At 43.0% G+C, this 25,007-nt stretch overlaps 1 protein-coding gene across 2 annotated transcripts; it reads right to left on the bottom strand.

Annotated features, from left to right (window-relative positions):
• Window positions 1–1,095: 1,095 nt before the first annotated feature.
• On the bottom strand, window positions 1,096–24,058 carry ep300a (E1A binding protein p300 a). 2 transcript variants are annotated; one of them, XM_026350567.1, is made up of 31 exons: window positions 23,565–24,058; window positions 21,029–21,714; window positions 19,601–19,780; window positions 18,975–19,305; window positions 18,711–18,830; window positions 17,819–18,058; window positions 17,375–17,480; window positions 17,113–17,238; window positions 16,290–16,407; window positions 15,690–15,831; window positions 15,044–15,118; window positions 14,711–14,796; window positions 13,599–13,751; window positions 12,646–13,134; window positions 11,984–12,377; window positions 11,713–11,831; window positions 11,435–11,498; window positions 11,127–11,302; window positions 10,137–10,225; window positions 8,912–8,992; window positions 8,316–8,372; window positions 8,122–8,199; window positions 7,911–7,978; window positions 7,567–7,717; window positions 7,203–7,349; window positions 6,962–7,075; window positions 6,662–6,827; window positions 6,356–6,523; window positions 6,100–6,261; window positions 5,625–5,906; window positions 1,096–5,488 (listed from the first exon to the last, which is right to left on the bottom strand). In XM_026350567.1, the coding sequence occupies exons 1-31, from the start codon at window positions 23,656–23,658 to the stop codon at window positions 2,378–2,380; spliced, it is 8,373 nt and encodes a 2,790-aa protein (XP_026206352.1). In that variant the 5' UTR covers window positions 23,659–24,058; the 3' UTR covers window positions 1,096–2,377. The 2 variants fall into 2 exon arrangements, with proteins under 2 accessions (XP_026206352.1, XP_026206353.1); XM_026350568.1 differs by having other exon boundaries at window positions 18,717–18,830.
• Window positions 24,059–25,007: the final 949 nt, after the last annotated feature.

The following is a 25,007-nucleotide window of genomic DNA, read 5'->3' as shown; positions in this document are numbered from 1 at the left end:
ATCAGCATTAATTTCAAAACACATAGTTTAGGAAATATGGAAAATAAAGAGGCAACAATCAAGTATTTTTCCATAGGTACAAACATACTTTATTGTACAATTAATTTATTGGCAAAAAACAATCAGACCACCAAAATAACTTAAAAAAAGAAACTAATGAAAATGGAGCAACAGTTATTTTTGCTTCCTCTCAGCAAGCACCAAAATTGTTAACAAGAGGAACGAAAAAGTGGTCGAGGATTCCATTTGAATACTAAACGAATATTTAAATAGTCGTATTTCCAGTCTCTTTTTAGGAGAAGAAATTATAAAAACAAAACTTTTTGTTCAGTTGCCATCAGTTTGTACAGTGATTCAGTATGTTTACAACTATATTTATGTAAATGAAACATTTCTTCAAAAGGATGGTATAATATACTCCACGGCCTCCCCAGGCCAACTGAGTGACTGTCTGCAGTGTCTTTTTGCATCACCATAACATCTTTAATACAAAACAAAACATGTTTTTTTTTATCTAATAATTCCTGTAGCTTCAAGTTTTATTTCCAAAAAATAAAATTAAATAATATATCTATATATAAAAGACAGTTTTTCCTTGTTTTTCTTATAAAATAAGTCTCAAGATATATTGCCACCTGGTTCTGATGCGTTCCCTCCCCATACCCAGCAAGCCAAGCCTTAGAGAAAAATAGTGAGCATGTGAATATTGTGTCTTCAGTCCTCTCTGTAAAAAGCTAAATGACCAAATTTAAACTCATTCAGATCACACCTGTAATCAACCTCCGCCTCGGCTCTACTTCATGCAGGTTTCACGTTTGGAGATCGTTCAGGCGTGTGACTTGTTGCAATGACCCGCTCCCTCCCTAAAACCTTGTCAAAAAATACACTGAAAAAGGCGCATTGGTGCTTGTGACCTACTACACCCCACACTGTACCTTTTAGAAAAAAATCTCAATACTGTACAGTAGCTCAGGAGTACTTTAGTAGTTTTTTTTTCTTTTTTCCTTTTTTAAACAGATACAGCAAATATCCAAACAAACAAGAGGGGGAACGAAGCAGCAGAAAATAACTGCTCATACGGTTTTAAAGTATGTACAGGGTTTTATGCTTATTTTTTTTTTTTTTTTTTTTAAACATTTTTCACTTTCATTACAAAAACAGTATCGAAGTTCACCATTTCTTACTTTGTACAGTACATTGAATTAAACCTTGTGGCTGAGAAGCAGTCATGAAGACGAGGGACACAAAGGGACAGAAGAGACTGCTGAAAGGGCAACCGTTGGGGTTCAGGATACAGGCAGGATTTTCTTAAACCTCTGCAGCCTGAAAACAACTTTATCAGGCTCCTCTTCTTCATGTCACAGTTCATAAACAAAATTAGAATATGTACACACGCAACCCTTTTAAACATCAGCCAGCAAGAAACAAGAGCACAAGGCGCTTCCAGCTTGACGATCAGGCATCAACAGTTCATTCCACTGTTTGTTTTGGGGTGGGGGTCAGGGTAACAAAAGGTGTGCACATTAATAGGAAAACGGAGGGTGGAGAGGTGGATGGATGCACGGAATTCTCTGTTCTGCAGATGTGGCCAACGTTTGCAGGAAAACACAACCAAACTCCAGAGTCAGCGTTACCCACTCCCCAAAACACTGTTGAATTAAGTCAAACCTACAGACCCTGACCATAAAAAACAAAAAACAACTCAAACAGCATTAAACACACCCTTCCACCCTAGCAAATCAAAGAAAATCTTTGTATATGAATTGTTGCAGTCACTGTAATATGTACACCGCTGTGAAAACTGTCCAGAAGACTCCTGTAACGGAAGATATGTTGATGCTTGTTTGTAATGATCCACTGTGTGATAAAAATAAAATCAGAAATAAAATATACTCTTTGCAAAATACATACAATCATGACTGGGTTATTGAGGAGGAAAACAAAACAATTAAAAAGTACATTGTGTCAACTCACTTTAATTTTTAGCCACATTTAAAATCCTAAAAATATTCATAAAAAGGCAAAATTCTCAGTCCCCAAAAATATTGTGTCATAGACTTAAGGAAGAAATATCTTCAACCTGAAACACTGCCCTTCCACCTGTTTGTACACAATTGGCAAAAATATATAGATATATATTAACAGCAATAACTTATCATTGTTTTAATTTATTCATTTATTCACTTCTAAGATTTGTGTTGCATCTCCCATAGGAAGGAAGCTTCAGTTCTTCTTTATACATCCCAAAAATATTTAAATAAAAAATAAAAACTTCTAAAACCCCAAAGCCACAGTCCTGCCTCACTTTCCTTTCACGGCAGTTTGTCTTTTGGGGTGACTCAGAGCATTAAGACAGAAAGACTGCATGGAGTTGAGGCTAAATTAGCTCTAAACCGTTCGTTCCTAGCTCCTGGTTGTTGTTGCTGCTGTTGTTATTCCCGCCCAACATGTCCGACTGAGCCCCCTGTCCACCGTGCATCCCCGCCATCCCGCTCAGCTGAGACATGATGGAGTTCTGGTCTGAGCTGAACTGACCAGGATCTACAGAACTACCTGGCTGCTGCTGAGATAACGTTTGCTGTTGGGGTTGTGGATGCTGGGGTGGTGCCATGCTGGGGTGATGTTGGCCTAAGTGGCCCGGGTGGGGTGATCCTGTCTGGGTCTGTGGGGAGATACGATGAGGAGAGGGCTGGGGCTGAGGTTGGGAGGAGTGCTGCATGCGCGGAGACGGGCTGGAGTGTGGGGGCTGCGATTGTGGTCTTGGCGAAGGCTGAGGTGACCTGACCTGACTGCTAAGTGAACCTGCCGGACCAAGTCCTCCTTGTCCTTGGAGATGGTGTGGGGAGTGAGCCATCTGCTGCTGGGGACTCATGGGACTGCTGTGCTGGGCTGGAGAGCCCCCACCTAGGTGCTGATGTTGCAATAGCCTCTGGTGGATGTTCTGGTGAAGCATGCCTTGGTTTGTCTGCGGCAGTGGGGGCCCACCACTCCCTCCGACTACAGCTTGCTGTTGTTGTCCCTGCCCTGGTACTCCTTGTCCAGGTTGGAGTGAAGGTCCTCCTTGTCCAGGCTGGAGCGGAGGTCCTCCTGGTCCTCCAGCACCTCCACCAGGCCCTCCATCTTGTCCTTGTAGCCCTCCCATTGAATTTTGCTGCTGCTGCTGCTGCTGCTGCTGCTGCTGTTGTTGCATCTGCATCTGATGCTGAATCCTTTGCTGCAGCACTGCAGCTACTTGCGACATGGAGTTGGTGTAGCCTTGCTGCTGGCCAAGCTGTCCTGGCCCACCCTGTGGTCCTCCTTGCTGCTGAGGACCCACTACGCCAGCCCCACCAGCCTGGGGTTGTGAAGGAGGAATCCCTGGTTGTCCCTGACCCGGCTGCATGAATCCCTGCTGGCCCTGCTGCTGCGGGAACGACCCGTGGTTTCCCAACTGTTGCTGTTGCTGCTGCTGCAGTTGTCTTCTCATCATCTCTCTAAACTGTGGATTCATGTTGCCTTGTTGCCCTGTTTGCATTGCTCCTTGCTGTTGTTGTTGCTGCTGTAACGCAGCAATTTGCTGTTGCTGCAGATTCCCAGGCAACATTGGCCTCTGCTGTTGCTGCTGTTGTAACTGCTGAAGCTGAGCCATGGTGGGCATATTCCCTCCCCCTGCCCCACCCTGAGCTAAGTTCATCCCTGGCTGTCCTGCCTGGTTCACATTAACCTGCTGTTGTCCATCCATGTTAGCAAGGTGATTAGCCCCAGGTCCCCCTACACCAGCCCCCTGGAACCTCACACCTCCAGGGGCCCCTTGTGCAGGACCCACTGCTCCTCCAGGACCCCCCTGACCACCTTGATACCTGGCTGCTCTTTGCCTGATAAAAGCAGCCATAAGGGTTGGATTGGAACGAAGGATGTTGAGGACTTGCTGCTGCTGAAGGGGTGAGCTTGGGGAGCGCAGTGTTCGCAGGAGGTCTTGTAGTGCACCCTGTGGTAAGTTTGGTGCACCCATTACCTGCATCATCCCACGGTTCCCTGGTTGTGACTGTTGCTGATTTATCTGCTGCTGCTGTTGCTGAGCAACTGCTGGCTGCTGCTGTGGTGTCATGTGACCCATCATACCCGGCCTTTGCTGTGGGTTCATGGCTGGTCCTGCAGCACCCCACTGCTGGGTTGTTTGCTGCAGCTGTGCACCGCCTGCCTGCTGGACTTGCTGGAGCTGCTGCTGAACTTGAGGTGGCAACTGTGACTGAGGGCCACTTTGCTGCATCCCTGCCATCATTCCCTGTTGCTGTGGGTCTAACATGGTCCTGCCGACAACTCCCTGAGCCTGGGGGGGCATACCAGGGGTTCCAATGTGGGGCATGCCCAACTGAGCCTGCGTGTTCTGGTGGTGAGCATGTGAAGGCATTATCCCACCCTGTCCCAAGCCACGGATCTGAGCTTGGGCTTGGGCCATCTGTCTCTGGGTCTCTGCTAGGCGCTGGATTTTGAGGGCTGTCTCTACAGCAGCCAGAGGGGGCCCTTGCTGCTGGCCTTGTACAGACATTGATCCCTGGCCTGGGTTGGGTTGTTGCTGTTGAGGTGGGGTGGCCGGACCCAGTCCAGGTTTGCCCATGGACTGGGGAAGATGAGATGCACCAGGTGGTCTGGGATTGTAAGGAGGTAAACCACCAGGGTGCTGCTGCTGGAGTTGCTGGACGTTTGGGGGCTGCTGCTGGAGTGGCGTCACCATCTGCTGAGCAGAGTTCATCATTCCCCCTCCACCTCCTCCACCCACTTGCTGAAACTGGTGGATATGGTGTTGAGGTGGTATAGTACCACCTTGCTGCTGAACCTGCTGTTGCTGGCCTGGAGTTCCCATTCCCACCATTCCACCCATCCCAACTCCCTGCTGCTGAGGAAGTGCAGGCATGTTTCCCTGGGTGGGTGTCTGTGGGGTTGGAGGCTGTGTGCCCATCCCAGATGTAGGGGTCCCAGGACCTGTTGCTCCATTGTTAGCCCCTGGCGAAGGCAGGCCATTGCCCCCTGGAGCTCCTCCAGGAGTAGGCTGACCCACTCTCTGCATGCTAGCCATTCTTCTCCTAAGCATCTGAGCTTGCTGGAGCCTGTGCTGCAGCTGCTGCTGACGGAGCTTGTGCTTGATGTTTAGGCAGAACGGGACAGGGCACTTGTTCTCCTGACAGTGCTTTGCATGGTAGCAACACAATGCAATAAGCTGCTTGCAGATGGGGCAACCACCATTGGTTTTTCTTTTGCAGCCTTTTGTGTGCTGAACAACCCGTTTCATCTTCTGGCAGGACGGCAAAGAGCAGTTTGCATTTCGACATTGGCAGGCGTGGACGAGGGACTGGATGCAGCGTTGGATGCTAAGGCGACGAGAATCTCCAGGGCTCTGGGTGGTGGCAGCAGCCTGGTTGCTGCTCTCATCATCCAAACCAAGGCCTAACTTCTCCATCTTGTGCTCGTGGCCCTTAGTGTTGTAACATGTGATGCAAAGGTCGTAATCCTGCGAGGGATGGTATAAAGGGGGTTTAGAAGTGATATATTGCAGGTTTTACGGTAACATATTAAATCCCATAACCTTCATCTTTTATTTTATTATCACCTGTTACACTGATTAACACAACCATTCCCCAACTCACCTCACAAACGGTACAGTGGAAGCGAGTCTCCACATGGTGTTTGCACTCATTACAAGTGTAGACAAAGCGGTCCTGGCTTTGGTTATGCAACTCCACCAACATGCACATAGAGCTCCACTTGGACCTCCTCAGCGAGCTGAACTCCAGGTGTTTGTCCCGGGCCAGCGTTAGGAAAGCATCACGGCCATCCATGAGGTCACACGCCATCAGAGGATCTGGGTCTGCAATAGGAGGTAAGGCATTTGCCATAGGACCTGCTATCAGCCGGATCACAAAGAAAACCTAGGACAGGGAAGAGTGGAGAACATATGAGAGACAGGTTAAATGTTGCAATACCAATTACATTTTGTGCCAGTGCTTATGTCGGATTTCACACACAAGAAAAGAGTCTAGAAAATAAAAGTAATATGTGATCTAACTATGCAGTTTTGTTATAACAGTAATTTGTAAGTTGCTTGAAAGTATTATCTTATACCTCTTTATGTTTTTCCATAGTAGCGTAGAGTTTCTGTGAAAGGTCATTAGAAACATTGGGCATCCCCGGCTTCTTCTTATTGGCTCGGCTCAAGCTGCTCTTGTTTTTACTTGTCTTCTTGTTGTTCTTCTTCTTTGCATTTTTACTGTCACCTTTTGTGTCCTGAACAAGAGCAGAGAGGAATGATAAGTGATCACCTAATCAATAAGCTCATGTGCTAAATATAGATCATATTAATAGATCACAGCATTCTTACATCAATGCTCTCATTGGAAGTGCTGTTCTCCTCCCTTTTCCTCTCCTCCTCCTCTTGTTCCAGCTCTTTGATGCTCTCCTCCAGAACATTAGGCCAGAAGTCACCCTCAAAGTAAGGCAACTCCTTGGCGCTAGTTAAACGGTCCTCTGTTGCCTGCTTGAAGATATCCTTTAGGGATAGGTTGAAAATAAAATATAAGTTTTTGCACAAATAAAAATTCAGTTGTTACTTGCAGCTATACCACTGTATGTACACCGAACACTCAACCCAAAAACTTTGCAGAAAGAAAAATTGCTGCCTCTCTACCTTGTAGTCATGCACTATCCGCTCTGCCACAGCTTTGTCTAACATCTTCTTGTACCACTCCTGAAGACGTTTGGGTTTTGGGATCTTCTGATCTGCAGGGTGACAGTGGAAGATGTAGTCATCCCCCTCACTAGGTGGACAGGCCCAGATGTGGCCTGTGGTGTAGCTGAGGAGGACACACAGGAGACAATGAGCATGATTGATTTATAGACCAATAATATTAAGGTGTGTGATGGTACAGCCTTCAGGTACTGATGACTGTTTAGTCAATAGACAGTTTGTTTGAGCAGCAGAACTCACCCCAGCTTCTTGACATATTCCAAGTACCCGATAAGAATTTCATGGTAAACTGCTGTTCTTAGAGTGCGAGGCTGAAAGAAGTGTACACTGTCCAGGTAGGAGATGTATACTCGCCTGAGTGGATGAAAGGAAAAAGAATTATATATGTGCTGAAATAGAACAAATAGAACCAAAGAAATAGACATTTGAAAATCATTCAATTTGAACTTGGTAAATGTTTATAACATGGCACTGTCCATACCTCTGGTTGGGCTGTGGGCAATCAGATCCGTACTCTTGAACGTGCATACCAAAGAAGCAGACATCTGCTCCATCAATGTCCTCAAATGCAAAAAGGGCTTTTGTCCTGTATGGGAAAGACTCTGACATCTCTCCACTGTCCACAAATCTGGAGACAAAAATGTGAGTTTAAATTAGACAAAAAGACAAACTATTAATAAAAAGAAATCAGCTGTGATACAGCACTAGTATCCATTCTGCACTGCCTGAATACTACTGAAAGATGCTAAAATTCATCAAGTGGTTCTCTCACAAGATTCTAACTTTCTACCTGAAACATAATTTAAAGTGGTACTGACAGTTGATTGGACATTAAATTTATATACCTGGACTTCATGCCTGGTTTAACTTCCACCACTTTGTCAGAAACATGGACGACACGAATGAAGACTTCTCCAGACTCTGGGTTGTTCTGACGCTTCAAGAAGTCATTCACCCTCATCTCCAGGAAACTTCCCAACTTTGTCTGGGGCAACCCTGTGTAGAGAGAGAGGGAGAAAACATTTTTTTGTTGTATTTGAATTAGTATACTAAGAAGTGTAAAAACAGCATAGTGCATATACATGGTAAATAATGGTACTGTTAATTTTAATTGTTAAGATTTCTTCGGTTAAGCAGGAACAAATTCTTAAGTCAGTATGACATGCAACTGGTCAGCATTGCCACTTACTTTTGGCACAATACTTGTTCTCTTTTCTTGTCTTGTTTGTCTTCTTTAAGCAGCCGTCACATACAAAACTAGAATATCACAAATAGACCAAAAAGGAAGAGGTAGAGTCAGTTTAATTACACAAAAGATATTTAGTTAATGATATCAATGACTTTCACATGGACCATGAGAATGACTGGAAATGGGGAGGAAAAAAAAAAAAGTTATTCACCCCGATGGCCAGATGGTTTCATTGTGCAAGACACAAATCTGGTGCATCCTGCGCCCACAGTCCATACATTCAACAAACCTGAAATACACAAGGATTAAATTAGAAGTGACACATTAAACTACTGTTTTTCATCTGGTGACTTAAATCAAATTTCCCAAATCCAACATACAATATTTTACAAATGGTTAACTTACAGTTCAGGGTCCAGTGTGTCATTCTTCTTCTTCTCAAACTGATCCTTATTAATGGATCTATAAATGTAAGAAACATCACAGGGAAACTGTCAAGGGGCAGTAAACAAATCCTTTAAATAAATCAGACTCAAAGTTCCATTTTCCATACTTTTCCTCAATTTCCTCATTCTTCAGTCTCTTAACTGAATACTGCCAAGCCAGGCTTTACCATTATACAGCAAAGCTATAAGCTTTCATTGTTCTGAATCCACAAACCATGTACTTTTTACAAATATACCTCAACACTGCTTTATTTTCTATACAGCGCTTTCTACATTTGTATAGGAATGTTAGTGATAAGTTTGCCTTTTATTAAATAAATGTCATAATTATCACAAGATAGCGCAATTATTAGAAATTGTTTTAAAGGTAAATATAATTATAATAAATGTCTCAGTTTAAACAAAGAAGAACAAAGAATACCTAAAATTTAAAAATGTTAATGTTAATATTATCTCAGCTGGATGGTCATTTTCAGCTGTTAATGAAAAGAAAATTTGCTTTTCAAATGGATTTTTATGTTGACTAATAATGAAGATAAACACAGCAATACTCACGTCTGTGGCTGCGTGGGGTCGTCGCCCAGGGAAACCGTTTCCCCCTGGATCTCGTTGAAACACTTCTCGCAGAAGTGGTACCTGTCAGCAAGAAGCCCAAATTTTGGTGAACTACACCGTTCCCCACAGCACAGTCAATAACAGACAGCGCATGGGAGGGCAGTCACCAAATGGTACAGGACATGGGCAAGGCAGGGTGCCACAAGTGGAAAAGCAGGAAGTAGGAGCGCAGGACAGCAGGAAGTCGTCATCGCAACAGCCAGTCATGATTTTGAGGGTGAGGGTGAGGGGATAGGGAATGGGTTTTGGAGGTGGATGATTGGTCAAGGCAAAAGCAAGCCAATGTCGATATCACAGCCAATGGAAGGGAGGACAGACAAGTCGTACGGACCAGGAACAAGACGAGACGACCATCCAAGACAACACACAGCAGAGAGCCAAGGCAAAGCACAGATTAGCAAATTGGACATGACAGCATGAGCAACAACAACCACCATCACAGCTAACAGAGCAGGAGCAGAATCAATGGGAGCTAAACGGTTAAAAGGGAACTGGAGCAGGAAGTTGCAGCAGACATAATACAGACACTTAACAATTATGAACAAATAAGCACAGACAACTGCTCAGATGTTCGTTCAAGCAGTTCATTTTAAAGTCGGTCCTTTCACATTCCACGTCTAAGGTTGTTTTTGTGGAAAAAAGTGTAGACAAGAACAACCAGTGTGGACTTTTCTACAGGGCACAGGTCAACATGGTGAAAAAGCAGCAACAAAAACTTACTGTGTGGAAATGAAGTTTTCAAAAGATGGAAATTTTCAAAAAACACAAGAGGAACAAGACATTTTTGGTGCTTTGGAACTGCAGCTTTCCTATAAACAGCAACACATACTCGATCTTTTCATACACTCTTAAAAATCTGTGTCATGAAACAAGCAACTTAAAGAATGTGAAGAGAGGGCCGACTGTTAAAATGCCAGTACATTAGGAACCACATAAAGGTATAAAAACAGGGGACATGAAGTGAAGGGAAGTGTTTAAGGAAACAAAATTGAGATTCAGATGAACACTCACACCTCACTTCCTCTTATAGAGCTCATTTCAATTTAACATAATTTTGAAAGGCTGCCTGTTTATGTCATTTTCAATTAATCTCTTCTACAATCACTTCCATCCATTTTGTCATCCCTCCACCCTTCACCCTTAAGGCGTTTCCCTCCCTCCATACCTGTTCTGGTAGCTGAAGTAAGCAGCATCTCGGGGAATAGTGCACAGCTGCTTCCCATAGCAGCACAGTGTCTGAGGAGAGAACTCCAGCTGATGGACAGAAACAAAGTATGCATTTATTTATGATGAAAATACAATGAACTTCAAGTGAAAACAAACAGACAAAATATTTTAGATACAAAAAATACAGGTATACAAAATATCAAATGTACAGTATTATTAAGGATACTGCAAGTCATACTGGGTGACATGATCCGACATCCACAATGCAGCTGTAAAAAACTTCCCCAGTAGAGCTGATCTGAGCTCAGTTCTGTTTGGCTTAGTTCTATGAAAGGTAATTATAGCCAACATCAAGCAATACTTTATATCATTGTCAGAATTCAACCCTTCAGCCAGCCTCTCACACTAAGAGCCAATCAGTTTTGTTATTTATCTCCAAAACCAAAAATAGCAGAGTCTAATGAGAGCTGAAATGTGATACAGTGGTAGTATGCCCAAGGACAAATTTAGCTGAACCCACTTCACTGCCTCCATTTTCAGATGTCAATGAGTGGAGTTCATTTCTGCACCAAAAACGAACTCAAACCTTTCATACACACACACATACCTTATTCAAGCACATTTTCATTATAAACATTTTTTTTAGAGTCATATTATACATCGTTATTATTACACAGTGCTTTTATAGAGCCTCTGTTCACCTGAGCAACAGGTCTAACAAGACTAAGAACTGTTCTAGTTTTAAACTTTATTTCTTTTTACTCATCAGCTTGTCAATTTTTTCATGTAAAGACTAATAGCAACTGTCATGTTGCATAAAAGCAAGCGTGTCAAATAGTGACAAACAGCTAACACTAAGCAATAATAATTGTGCATCACACATTTGTTACCTTTCATCTCATCTTTATCACTCAGATTACTGCAAAATTGCTCTTCACTCACACACTTTTATAATCATTTAGATAATTATGCAGCACTATAGTCTCACCTTCCTCCCACAACAGTAGCCGAGGCTCTGCATGACAGGATCAATCTCCTGCTCAAAAACCTCAGCTAGCTTGGAGCAATACTTGTAGACTCTGGAAGTTTTGCGGTTGTAGAGCCAGGCGTTGTTGAACATCAGCCAAATGTCATCCACATATTGCCAGGGATCCTGGTACTGACCTACAACCAAAAAGCATTGATGAGTAAGAGGACATTAATCATTTTAATGTTAAACAATAAATAGTGTTTGTTACACTGTTTTTTTAGAAACCTCTGGACAAAACCTTGTAATATTCTGCATCAAGTACTAACCTGTGTCTAGCTTTCGTTTAATAGTTGATAAGTCCATGGGATTCTTCACAATGTCAAAGTAGTCCTGCAAGATCACAATGTGCACGTGTCAAAGTTGAGGAGAAAACTTTTTGACTCAAACATTTTTGTGAGTAAACTATGTACACAAGTAATGCCAATGATATCATCCAAGAGCCAGTGTAAATATGTTTGAAGTACATTTCATTTTCTGAAGAACAATACATATGTAAAATGGCAAACACTGACAAGAAGAGTGCAGATTACACAGGAATACCTACAGGTATGCACAGCAGTTGTGGGTCTACAGGCATTCTAAAGGGTAGAGACTCTGGATCTTGTCTGTAGAGAGATTCAAGGGTGGGCATCAGTGCCTGACGAAGCTCCTCTGGTTTGAAGACTGGGAGGACATGGAGACCAATCAGTTAAAAACAAAAGACAAAAAAACCCACATTAAGCATGAACGACAAAATACAGTTACAAATTCAGAAAGGCCTCTAAGATTCAGAGGGATTATATTTTTCCAAGTAAAAGTATTTATGTCCTCCTTACTCTTCTTTTTCACTGGGGTCTGTGTTACACCTCCCCCTGATGTCTCCTCCTCTTTCAACTCGGGCTTCCTGTCTTCTGTCTTTACGCCCATCATCTGTGTGGTTGTTGATGTATCCATGGGAACACCTTTACCGCCTTCTCCAGAACACTCCTCTTTTTTCACTTCTAATTTCACTGGCTTTTCTTCCATTTTGAGGTTGCTAAGCTTTCCTCCTTTGGAGCAGCTGCCAGTGTCGCTCTCCTCCTCCTCATCTTGCTGCTTCACCTCCATTTTGGGGTCGAGGTTTGCAGCTGAGGTGTCCGACAGAGGCTGCTGGGAGGAAGTGTCCAGGCTGCTGACAGAGGCCGGAGTCAGGGCCTGACTATCTGCTGGGAATGAACCCTTTTGCGACAACTAGAGGGAGAAAGAGTCGGTGAAAAAAAAAAACGTAAATGCAGAGAAACAATGAATATGACATTGATGCATGAAAGTATGTAAGAAAACAGACAACAAGATACACTACAGAGATAAAATAGCAGAACACATAAAACCTGGCATTAAACCCAGAGATAACGTATAAAGAACACAATTAATTAATAATCCTGAAGGAAACATGTTTCTGCTATTAGATCAATAGAATTAAGGGGACTTGGTGACATTTTTGAGACAAAATTAAACTGACCGGAGTGCGCGGCAGCTGAGCACCATGCGGCGTGGAGCTGGAGGCCAGTCCAGGGTGAGATGGAGTGGTTGAACCAGCTGGCCCTATATGGTGCTGCTGGAGGGGCTTGTTGGAGCCAGGGCCTTGGCCATGCTGGTTCTGCTGGGGGGCTGGAGGGGGAGCCAGCTGTGGTGCATTAGGGGTATGTGGCTGTGGGGTTTGGGACCCAGAGAGTCTGGGTGGCGTTTGGTGTGGGGTAGGGGATCGGCTGTGAGCAGGGGAGGGCGAGCTGACACGCATGGCTCCCAAATGGGGGATGGAGTTGGGTTGCTGGTTTGTGTTAGATGGAGTCATTGAGGAAGGTGGTGCTCCAACAGCTGAGTTAGGACCACCACCCACGCTCTGGGGGCCCATTGGCCCCACTGCAGAGACACTACCGGGACCGCTGGCTGAACCAGGTTGTGCTAGAGGGCTAGCAACTGGAAGAGAGGGAGGAGTTCCAATCTGCGTCTGAGAATAGAAGAAGAGATGAAGATGGATACCAGTTGAAAAGGTCCACGGGAGCAAAGTTGATAAAAAAAATGTATCATTTAGAATATGTGTATTAAAGAGAACAAGACACACACAATAACATTTACTTGAGTACTGTACTTGCATACAATTGCCTTAGACATTATTTTCATTTTACATTACTTTTGCTCTACAACAATTTAAAACAACTTTTTGTTCTTTTTACCCCACTGCATTTATTTCAAAGTTTTGGTTAATAGTTACTTTGCAGGTGCAAAGGCACACTTGTGAGTGCTTTTTAAGGCAAATACCTTTGTGGCACCTTTGTCACTAACTAAAACACTGGCATTACACAAAGGTTTCATACAAAATAATACATGAGTTGTGCTTTAAAATCAAAAGTCCATATGCTAATGTTCTGTTAGAATATATTTGAGTAACATCACAACAGCAGGCCTCTTTACCTGCGCCATGCCTGCCTGTGTTCCAGGCTGGTTCATCCCAGGCTGAGCTGTTCCAACACCTGGTCCTGAGCCAGGAAACTGTCCCTGGGACAAATACTGGTTCTGCAGTTGGTTGACATTGGGCTGGCCCATTCTGTTTCCAACCATTCCCATCTAGAAGTGTAATAACACATGGTAGGGGTACTTCCATAAGATTTTGTTATGAGCAGATTCAACTGTGCAAGTAAGAGTTTACAATAAGGCTGGGCGATAAAGTGATAAAGATATCTATCGCAAAATACGTTTTCCTCAATTGAACATTATAACATGCTCAATGTAACTTTGACAGAACTTATTCCATCCGTGTTTTAACAGAGAACATGAAAAGCTCAAGTTTAAAATAAAGACAACAGTGCCAAGCTGAACCAACCTAACATGGCTGGAAAAGTTACAGCCATGTTAGGTTGACGCACAGAAAGGAAATGACGACAGAAAGGTTAACGAAAAGTTGAGCAATATCCTTACTGAAGAAGATATCCCAACGGACACAGTCCAAGGATCAAAAGACGAGGAGATGAGAGATGTGGAGATGTTTTGGCTATTTAAATTCTGACCGAGAAGCAGACTGGAGTGCAAAACTGTGTCAAAAGTGTCATCCCACAAAAGCAATGTCATCCTTTTGACCACAGACAACGCAAGACTACAGTACTAGGCTTAGACAGCAAGTACTGGTGCTTCTTATACAACTAGTGGGATACCTGCACAACAACAGATCATAGTGTCCACTCTCTTCAGCACCATGTCTTACGACCAAAAACCATGAAAAACAGTGATTTCAGACATGTATAACTGGCTTACTTACATAATGCCAGTAAGCACTGTGGGAATGTTAAGTGGCTGAATTAACCTTATGGACATCTTTACATCTCATTAAGGAGTGAAAAGGAACTCTTAATGACAAAAATAGTGATTTGATTTATATCCAACGATAATTAGAATTTGTCCATATCGCCCAGCCCTAGTTTACAATAATACAGACACTTAATAAAAAAAAGACACATACATTTAAATTATTTCTTAGATGCGTTTAGAGACAGATAACAAAACCATGTTATGCTGTGTTCAGTACTGACCTGGTTGCTGGATGCTCCCATGGGCAGAGGAGGTGTGGACCTTTGACCCATTCCCTGCATCCCCATCTGATTGAACTGATTCATACCTGACAAAATACAGAGTTATACAGTTATAATGCAACACATAACAGTTATGTAGACAAAATGATCTACTCTGTATTTTGTTCTATGCTGTATGAGAACTACGCAAAGCACTATAATATTTCTAGTCTAATACAAGTAATCAAATCCTGTAAACAATGCTGCACCTTCATTGACATTTAAGCCGATTAAACAGATATAGTGTGTCAAAATTGTGTTTCAACAATACACTGGTGTGTCCTGGTGATTTACCTGGCCCTTGCATCCTGTTGACCATCTGATTTGGTCCAGCTGGTCGCACCATTGATGGGTCAGGGAGGGGACCATCTGTAACAGCAGAGGCAGGAGATTAAGAAAATCAAGCTGTTTACAGAGGAGAAGGAAAGGTGCAAATGCCTGAACTAAGTCCATGTGAAAAGGTCTGTGCAAATTCTGCAGTGTTTCATCCTATTTGGTCAGTAAAATGCAGGTCAAGCCTCTATTTTTTTTTTATTAACACCAAACCGTAACACAAATGTGAATACACTGACAAAAACTACACTATGAGACCCAGCATGACAATTAACAATAAACAATTAACTGTGAGACAATACAGGACAAGGTGTGCACTTCAAGAGCAAAGGATCGAATTCACGTTAACTCTTAGCTCTACTATTAACTCTTTCCAGCTGGTTAAATAACTGGTTACCAAAACTACTCAATACAAAATGCTACTTCTGACATCCACTAGTGTTGATTTTTTTTGTGTGATTCTACCCTACATGTTGAAAAATTACTTAACCAGCAGACCCAAAACTATCTCAAATTCTTTCAGAATAAATCTGCATTATTCCCATGGGTGTGTGCAGTCTTGTGAAACATTAGGTCATTCAACTCTACATACAGTACGTCCACTTACTTGGTGGCAGCCCAGTTGGAGGTTGACCCATCCCAGCAGGTCCAAGTCCCAGACCCTGCTTCTGAAGTCGGGTCCTCCTCTTCTCCTCCAGCTCCTTCTGGATCTTATAGATCTTCTCTGCTAACAGGTGATAGTATTCAGCCTTTTGAAAGGAGCATTAAAAAAAAGGAGGGGTTAAATATCACATTCATATTTTGAATGGAGAGCAATATAAGAAAAACAAAAGTGCTCCTCAGAGAGTTCCAAATTTCATGATTATTTCAAATCAAATTTTATTTTTTACTCCAATTTTCCTTTAGTGGGCTTTACAATCTGCACAACAACATCCTCTGTCCTTACACCACTTGTGATGGGTAAACTGGAGCTGACTCCCATAATATTAGAACCCAGGATCTCTGGTGTGACAAACATTTGCTTTACCAGCTGCAGTAACTTCAGTACATTCTACAGACATATCCCAAAATGGCATGTGAGCCACAAAATGTTTAACTTAATGTTAAACCGATAAATAACTTCCCAGCTGGTTATAGCAGCAAAATGACAAATGGTTTCTTTCCTTTTTTTCTGAAAGATAACAAAATAAATGAGAGAGCAACTTACTCTACTGTTGGCTGACTCATACATGTCTCCCTCAACTTTTCTGGCATAGGCCACCAGGTTCTCCATTCGACGGTCCTTGAGGGCAGCAGGATCTGGAGTTGGAAAGATGGCCTGAACACTGTGGGTGGGAGCACAGGGAGGGTAAGCAAAAGAAGGAGGATTTTGTGGAAGGAGGTATAAATTATGCAGCTGTTAACTGGTGTCTGAAAGTATTGCTTAAATACTGTGTCATTTGTGTTGATATGGCATCTAAACCCTAATCATAGTCTCTGAGGGAACTTCTGAGTGGGTAAAAGAGGCTTTACCCAGGGTGTGCATAGTGTGTCTTTGGAAACTGCCAGTGCCTAGTCATAGCCCTAGTGTTTATCGTGGCTAAGTTAACATTACTGTTCATCAGTCTTAAATATCTTGTTAAAAGTCTGAATACAGAATTGTCACCAGTGAACCCCTGAGCCCATAAGCTACATTTTCTGCCAAAGCAGAATCGCCCTTTCATGTACAACATCGCCTCTCTGCAAGTGATTCTGAAAAAAATGCTCACATTACTTGCATTACAACAATTTCAATTACATTTTTTTTGTACAGCGCCAAATTGCACCAGACGTCATCTCAAGGCACTTTAGAGTGTAAGGTTTAAGACCTTTAAGACCTCACAAAATGATGCAAGCATGGGCAACAGTGGAAAGGAAAAACTCCCTTTAGAGGAAGAAACCTCAAGTTTTTTTATGTGTTGGGGCGCAAATTGGGGCTACTAAACAAAAAGAATGTGTGTTTACACTTTGCAAAAAATAATTACACATTTGAGTTGCTGTTTAATACTTACAGTTTGTGTACCAAGTGGTTTCGTAGGTCTTGCGTGATGTCCTCATGCCAGCTCTTCCTCATGCCTGTGGCAGAGGGAGGGGCGGCTGTAGGCAGGGAGCCGACCCCACTGGCATCATTCATCAAACTAGGAGATATAGGGAGGGTATCATTGTAGTGATTTGTTTTAGAAATAAAAAAGAATAGAAGAATAGAGTAAAATAGCCATTTCTTATCAAGGTTCCAACTAAATGGCACATTATGATATGTATGTATATGCTTACCCTTGGCTGTTCACATTCAAATGCATCATGGTATCCTGCAACAAGTTGGATTGTTGGTTCTGGGGTGGAGCTCCCACACCCCCATTAACGCCCATTGGATTTGCACCTTTTCACAGAGAGGAAAAAACTTATAAGTTTGCATTTTTGTGTTCACCTTCTAGCTACAGCACATCAGTGTTTATGTCTTATTAATGTTATCACTGTCCACTGCACTACATTTCAGCCTGGACTACTATTGACCTGTTCCATCCATCTTTAGATTTTGTTTGTTCTTATTGAGTTTTTTTTCTGGTTGTGGTTTTCTTTCCTTTGGAACTGAGAGCAGCTGTAACAAGGCAAAACAATTTTCCTCTAGGATTAATGAGGTTTTTTATCATGTTGAATCTGAAGCATGTTTAAGCTCTTATCTACACTACGTGCGGCATCAAAATGCACACAACTCACCCATTGGGTTCAGAGGTCTCATTCCAGCCTGACCTTGCAGGCCTTGGTTGGGCATATTGGTCTGGGGAGTTGGGGACTGGATCTGGTTGCCCTGGTAAGTGAGGCCCAGGGCTGCATAAGCTCTTTCTATGGAACTCGGATCAATCTGGCTCGGTGGGTTGAGGTTGGGAGTACTTTGTTGGCCACCTGGTACTGCCCCGAGAGAGCTACTCAGACTGGCACTGGCACCACCAAGTAGAGCTATGAGGACATAAAAGAAGGGAGGAAAGAGTTAAAATATATATCTGATCTGTTCAACTGAATATAAATACTATAAAACTCCAAGTGCAAGAAAACCCTGTGACTAAACACAATCATACCATCATTTGTATAACCGCACACTGGCCATTTTATTAGGTAGACCTGTAGAATCTAAAGCAAACCAATACAGCAGCTCTACCATAAACCCCATTTACCCAGATAAGGGGGGCAAAACATTAGAAATGCCCCTTAATATAATGCTCTCTAGTACGACTCCACCACCTACTATCACCTCAATAATAAACATCTAATAGAATTTTCACTTTTCTGACAGTTTCAACAGAATCTGATATATTGTAACCTTTTAAAATTACAATTCATGGCTGAGCTGCTGCACCGGTTTGCATTAGATTGTACAGGTTTGCGTCAATTATGTATGACTTTGCCAGTTCCCAAGTTCTCAATCCCAGGTCCCAATTCAGCACAAAGTAAGGCTGCAAAATATCAGTGATGCTAGCAACATATTTTTAATACACATAAAATATGTGAAAGATAGAACTACACAACAAAAGTCACACAATATGATAATAAGGTGTAGAGCAGCAGGGAAAAAGGGCTATCTAACTGTAGCATTGTTTGGTCAGATACAGACACTCACACTGGGGGTTCCTCTTGTCCCCGGCATTCTTCAGTGGGAGACAGACAGGACAGTCATGTCGTGTGCAGTTCTTCCAATGAGAAATGATCTGCCTTGATGATGCACAGTGCGGAACTGAGGATGAAAAAGAGAGTCAGGAAGAGTTCACAGTGAATTGTCCACGATAACATTTTAATATCACTGGAACAAACCTGCTGGTCAAACCAAGAGACACATCCTATCATAGCTATAGGAGCATGCACAATTCTTTTTACTCACCCTGACAAGACTTGCCAGCCTGGCAGTGAGTCATGTGGTTAAGGACGTTCTTCATAGTGCGGCAGTGGGGCAGGTTGCATTGCCGGACCTCACCGTTGGCCTGCTCTCTTCGCTGGCACTTGTGTGCATGAAGCAGGAGTACCAGTTGCTGCTGGATTAGTTTACGCTTCTCAGGGTCAGCTGTAGGTGGTGCACCAGCTGCAGCAGATGCTGTGGAAATCTGGGTACCGGGACCCACCAGGCCTGCCTGTGCGTTTGGCACCATCCCTGGACCTGCTCCCACAGGTGCACCAGAGGGCCCACCCACACCGGTTTGTGACTGCTGGGAGCCCTGGTAAATGAAGTATGAGAGAATAAGATGTGACATGGATGAGAGAGGTTAAACACCACATAGGAAAAGAGAAGTAAAAGGCATACAAATGAGAGAAGCTGACAACAGGAAGGGGTTGTGAATTACAATAAGAATAATTTGGGTTGGCAATCTAAGATTGGTTCAACTTACAAAAAACAGGGAGAACAAGGCAGTAGAAAGGTGGGATGGGTGAGGTTGGAGGAGAGAGATGAGGTAATACATTTTACTTAAAGCATAGTCTTTCAATTGGCACAAACAATCTGTATTTCCTCACCATTGCAGCCATCCCTTGCATGGGCTGGTTCTTCTTGTCTACATTGAATTGGGCCAGGCTATGGGCCATGGGCCTTTTGTTCTGGAGTTGAGGGCCCAGCCCTGCGCCTCCTAGACCTTGATTTCCTTGCCCTGCATATGGACCTCCAAAAGGGCCCCCTTGATTTCCCATCATCCCCATCTAGAGAGAAGAGAAGAGAACAAGCAGAGATAGAGAGAGGTTAATACCAAAAGAGATATGAATTGTAAAGTAAAAGACAGCGGAATGAGACAGTAGCAGAGTTGTAATAAGACCCTTGACTATGAAGTTGCAGCTACTTTTGGTTTCATCAGTGACAGTGTTTGAAATGTACATTTCATACTGGAGCAATGTGTTCGTCTCCTAGCTGTTAAACAAGCAGAACCTGTGGATACTTCCTCACACCATGAATGGTGTGTCTTTTCATCTCCCAGAGACAAGAAAGTAACAAAAAAAATAAATTAATTAAAACCTTACAACATAACCGTTTCTTTAACCCCTTGTGCTTCCTACTCCTCAGGAGCAACTAAGATACCCATGGCAAATAAAAAAAAACATCTTCTAAATCAGTTGACCAGTTTACAACATCAATTAAGATACAGTTACATCATTAGATAAATCACCGAAACATAAGTAAACAATTACTTCATATCATGTACACAACATCAACATCAACAGCAACACCAGCAGTTGCTAAAGTAGTTCCCCTTTTTATTCAGGATATCGTAGGAGTTATTTAAACTTTCTTAAAACCACTCATTAACTCTTGATCAGAATAAGATTATCTTATCCTATCTTTATTTATTCCATCACCTTTTTAAGCTGCATTGCATTTCAAATCAAACATCAGTGTCTCCACCACATTCATTCATTCAGCCGCTTGCTGCTGCAACGTTTTTACTGTCACTCCCATGGGACTGTCAATCACACAAGCAGAGCAGTTTTGACCATGCTACAACTTCAACTACAAGAATATGGGTGCTGTGCATAGCTGATAGTTCTTAAAATATACAGATATAGCAACCGATCCAAAAGGTGCTACACTGAGTTTGCTTGGGATGAAATGGCATATGTCTCTGAGTTGCAAACCAAACTAGAACCATGTGGAGTTGACTGAAAACTATTAATCATGCAAAAATTAAATGAACTGTACTTACTAGGTAATGAACTCGAACTATGATGTCTACGTTAATTATATACCTAAACTTGCCTATATTATTGCATGCTTATGTTTCAAATCTTGTGGACCATGTTAAGGGTTTGGAAGATTTCATGGGCAATAATGGGAGTTCTACAAATAGCTACAAAGGAAACAACTTTTTTTTTTTACCCAATATGCCATCTACAAAGTTCTATACAAATTATTCACACGTAATATTCAATCATATCAATAATGGGTGGAGTCCTTACCTTGTTCATTGCTCCAGGTTGCTGTCCTCTCATCCCAGCCTGGACTCCAGCTCCCTGCTGCTGCAGGGTCTCAGCCAACAGGTTGCTGTTTCCACCCATTCCCTGATTCCCAAAGCCCATTCTGGGGGAGCCGTTCATCTGGTTCCCAATCATGCCAGGTTGCAGCTGTCCATTATTGCCTTTCTGCTGTGCTCCCATCATGGCTCTGTTCATGGCACCCATCATTCCAGCTGCAGCGTTCTGTTGCTGCTGCATCACGTTAGCCTGCTGCTGAGGAGAGAGGTGCTGCTGACCCTGGCCCATAATTGCCTGAGGTCCCTGGCCAGGGGATGCCTTCAGGTTTGCCAAGTGTTGCCCCATAGCAGTGGGGCCTCCTGGGCTGCCCATGGCTCCTTGGTGCCCTTGCTGGGTCGAGGCGGGTGCCCCTGAACGCAAAAGCTCGGACAGCTGTTTGTGCTTGGCCACCGCATCCTGGCCTCCGCCAACAACACCAGGACCTCCTCCAGGGCCATGCCCAAGACCCATTCCTCCTGTCCCTGCATTGCCTCCACCAGGACCCACCCCTGTAGGTCCTCCCAGAGTGGTGTGCAACTGGTTGAGGTCCCCACCATTGACCAGGCCAGGTTCATTAGAGCTGATGAGCTCATCTGGGAGATCATGTTCCAAGTCAAAGAGTGAGCCAAAATCTAAAATGTAGAAGAAATTAAAAGTTTAGGAGGGAGGAGACAATGAGATGAAAGCAGGGAATGAGTGAGGAAGACAAAAGGGCCACAGTTGTTAAGCTGGTATAATCCTTCATTTTTCAGCATGACTGAGTGAAAATGAAATTGCACGCTTGACATTAATAATTGTGTGCGAAGCTGGCTACACAACCATACCTGCAAACACACACACGCCCACTTGTCCTGCTCAAATAGTGAATCCCTAAACAGCGAAGTGATTCAACATATTGCAAAGACAGGTTTGGACAGACAAGATGACAAATGGACCATTGCATAGATGATACACCACAAAATGGAGCTAAGAAAGTAACGATGCACCTTCACTGTTAGTTTGTATCCACCACAGATTAGGCAATGAAGAAAGACACATGATGGACATTCTAATCATGCATCTTTGCAATGGTCATCAAAACCATCAAGCATGTATATCCAAATTCCTATGGTACAAAATCTAATTTGGACCCGACTTTCACAAATATCCGTATTCTTCCATAGATGAGGATTTCTTGTAACTGTATAACTCACTCACATCACTCATAACATTTATGCATCCAGATGTTTTCTAGGTACCATGCAAGACACATATTTACTCACTACAGATCAAAAAAGTCAAATGCTTTTGCTTTTTTACAACATGGTAATTTGCCAATGTTAAATATTTTGACAAAGAACGACTTTATGAAGTTACTGAGCTAGAATTTAAAAAACCTGCGGTTCTAGGCAAGAGTCTTAGATAAATTAAATATAAAAATTGAACTCATAAGCAGCAAAACTCATTTGAATTTGAAGCTTTGGTATCTAAAACACAGCATGGCAGCATCAGTAATAATCTTAGAAGACAACATATTTGAGTGCAATATATTTCAGCCTCGTATACAGGGCATTTGCTTGACAGCACAGCACTTCTCCTCAAAGATGTATCACACTAGGAAACATAAATATGTGCAAAGACTGGATGATTTAACCGTACCAAGTCCCCTTCCATCGATGCTCACTGACACTGACAACCTAATCCTGCCAGTCTTAAACAGTCAGCCTAAGATGCAGCTGTTCGTGGTAAAATCGTGAAGTGAACGATTATGTGATGACATCTGGGTGAATATTTCGTTTGATGGAGCAGTAACTTGACTGGACATGGCGCTGTCCATGATCCAGTTTTGTTCTCAGGCCACTATTCCAGCTGCTGCCACACACCATCCACAGAAACACACCAACAATAGCAATTTGAGCTTAACAATCAGCCGGACCCGTGGGCCTAAACTAAGCTAGTCTTCAACAAGACTAGCACCATCGGCAAACTCCGTTTTTGCTAACATTACAGACGGTAACGATAGCTAACGTTAGTCAGTCCGAGTTATGATGGGGCAAAACATCAGACTGTTCAACGCTGGAAGCCTTAAAACTCAAATAACTGAACAGGGTGGCTTTTGCTGACAGCCAATTGGGCACTTATGAAAGACACTAAAAACTTTAGCTTAAGTTAACCAGGCACTGAGCTTGTTATCATCCCAGCCAAAGTGGCCATTAGACACGGGACCGACAGTTGAGGACCCGCATTCAGTTAGCTAGCCTAGCATTAGCCTACAAGAGCTACCTCCGGCTAAAATGGCTGTTAGCATTCGAGCTAGCTGGGGGAGCTCCTCATCACGTCCGACACACACACTCCTTACTAGCACGCTAACATTAGCGAGCTACGACAAAAACAGAAGAGTAATCCCGCGTCTTCCGCGCCGTTCAACTCGCCAGAAGAGGCCCCAAATGAACGAACTTACAAAATAACACCGTAACAAATTACATCGTCAAATAATACTTGCCATTTCCATCGCTGGCGGAGGCGGAAAGTGCCGGAGAAGAGAGTTTAGGCCTCTTGGCTGAAGGCGGGCCAGAGTCCAGAACGTTCTCGGCCATATTTTTTCGAAATAAAAATGTGTAAAGTATCCACAATTGCAGACGTTTTCACGCCTTTAGAAGCTCATTCCTTCTCGCTTCCAATATTGCGACTTTTCCCCCTCCTTTTGGGGGACTAAGAGGGGGAAAGTCCCGTGTGCGAATTACTCCTCTTTCCCTGGGTTCGCCTCTCGTTTTCAGCCTCGGCGTATATCAACCCCCCTCCTCCCTCCCTCGTCGGATTTTTTTGTTCTTTATAAATTTCTGCCAGCGGAGGAGGAGGGGGTCGGTGAAAGTAAAGAGGGAGACACACGCAGCGGCTTCCCTCTAAACTTCAACAGCCTGTTCGGGTGGCAAAGGAACTCTCTCCCATGGTGGCAGCCGTCATTTCAGCCTCCTTTCCAGCGGAGACTGGATGAAGATAATGTCGGGCAGGAAGGCTTGTTTGCCTGCGAAGTGATGGTGGTGGTGCTGCCGCTGGCAGCGGGCGAGGATGAGGGGATGCAAATATATATATATATACATATATATATATTTATTTATATGTATATAAATATAAAGAAGCTGACAAATGTGCAGCTTCAGTTGTGGATGCACTCCATTACATTACAATTATGCGTTGAATGTAAAAGTTCTGCATTATGGAAGTCATCTTGTTTCTTGTTTGCCGGCCGCAAAACTTCAAGTCGTTCAACTGTTTTCTTAAATATTAGCACTTTATATCACTTTATGTATTTACAACGAAGCTGCTTTTCAAGTGGCACAGGCCAAGGTGGATTCACACTGAAAACTAAAACTTGGTGAAACTTTTAACTCAGCAATTAACGCTCACCAAATTAAAGGTCCATCTACAGACATGGTGCTTTTGTTTGTTTTCTCAGAGGCGAAATGACGACTTCAAGCAGAAATTTGTAAGTTCTCAGCACAGACAAGTGCAATTTCCTCGGTCTGTCCTGGTGTTATGTGTCTTAATGACAAAGCCTCAGAGTCTCCAGTTAAAAAAGACACATTTCCCCGTTTTGGTCTTTCATTTAAAGACTCATCAGGTTTTTGTTCTTTGGTTTTTGTTGGTTACATATCAATCTGTAAATCAGTCCAGGGGACGCATTCAACAGCAGCCCACAGATTTCCTATTTCCTATTGCAAAAAAATAGCTTACGTATGTAGTTTAGAACATGTTTTCATGCATGTCTCCGTGCAGTTTGGTATGACGCATTTCCATTTTTATGTATGATTTAGATTTCAGTGACTGAAAAATGGGGTAAGAGTAGTTCACAAAAGGCAATAAGTAGTGTGTTTGCAAAACGTTAGAGCTCAGTGACGCCTAACACACACTATATGAACACTTTTTGAAATCCTGTTTGATTCAG

The sequence above is a fragment of the Anabas testudineus genome, chromosome 19 (assembly GCF_900324465.2).
Source record: "Anabas testudineus chromosome 19, fAnaTes1.2, whole genome shotgun sequence".
Lineage (NCBI taxonomy): Eukaryota > Metazoa > Chordata > Actinopteri > Anabantiformes > Anabantidae > Anabas > Anabas testudineus.
Note: the sequence above shows the minus strand (reverse complement) of the source record. Positions and strands in the feature narration are given on the sequence as shown.

What these genes read in the sequence shown, in the direction of transcription:
- ep300a (XM_026350567.1), bottom strand. Translation starts at nt 23,658, where the DNA reads ATGGCCGAGAACGTTCTGGACTCTGGCCCGCCTTCAGCCAAGAGGCCT. An exon ending in GAGGAACCCCCAGTGTGAGT is followed by an intron (nt 18,059 to 18,710) that starts GTCTGTATCTGA and finishes ATGTCCTCATAG; the next exon opens with CTCTACTTGGTGGTGCCAGT. An exon ending in GAAACCATCTGGCCATCGGG is followed by an intron (nt 7,979 to 8,121) that starts GTGAATAACTTT and finishes GTGATATTCTAG; the next exon opens with TTTTGTATGTGACGGCTGCT.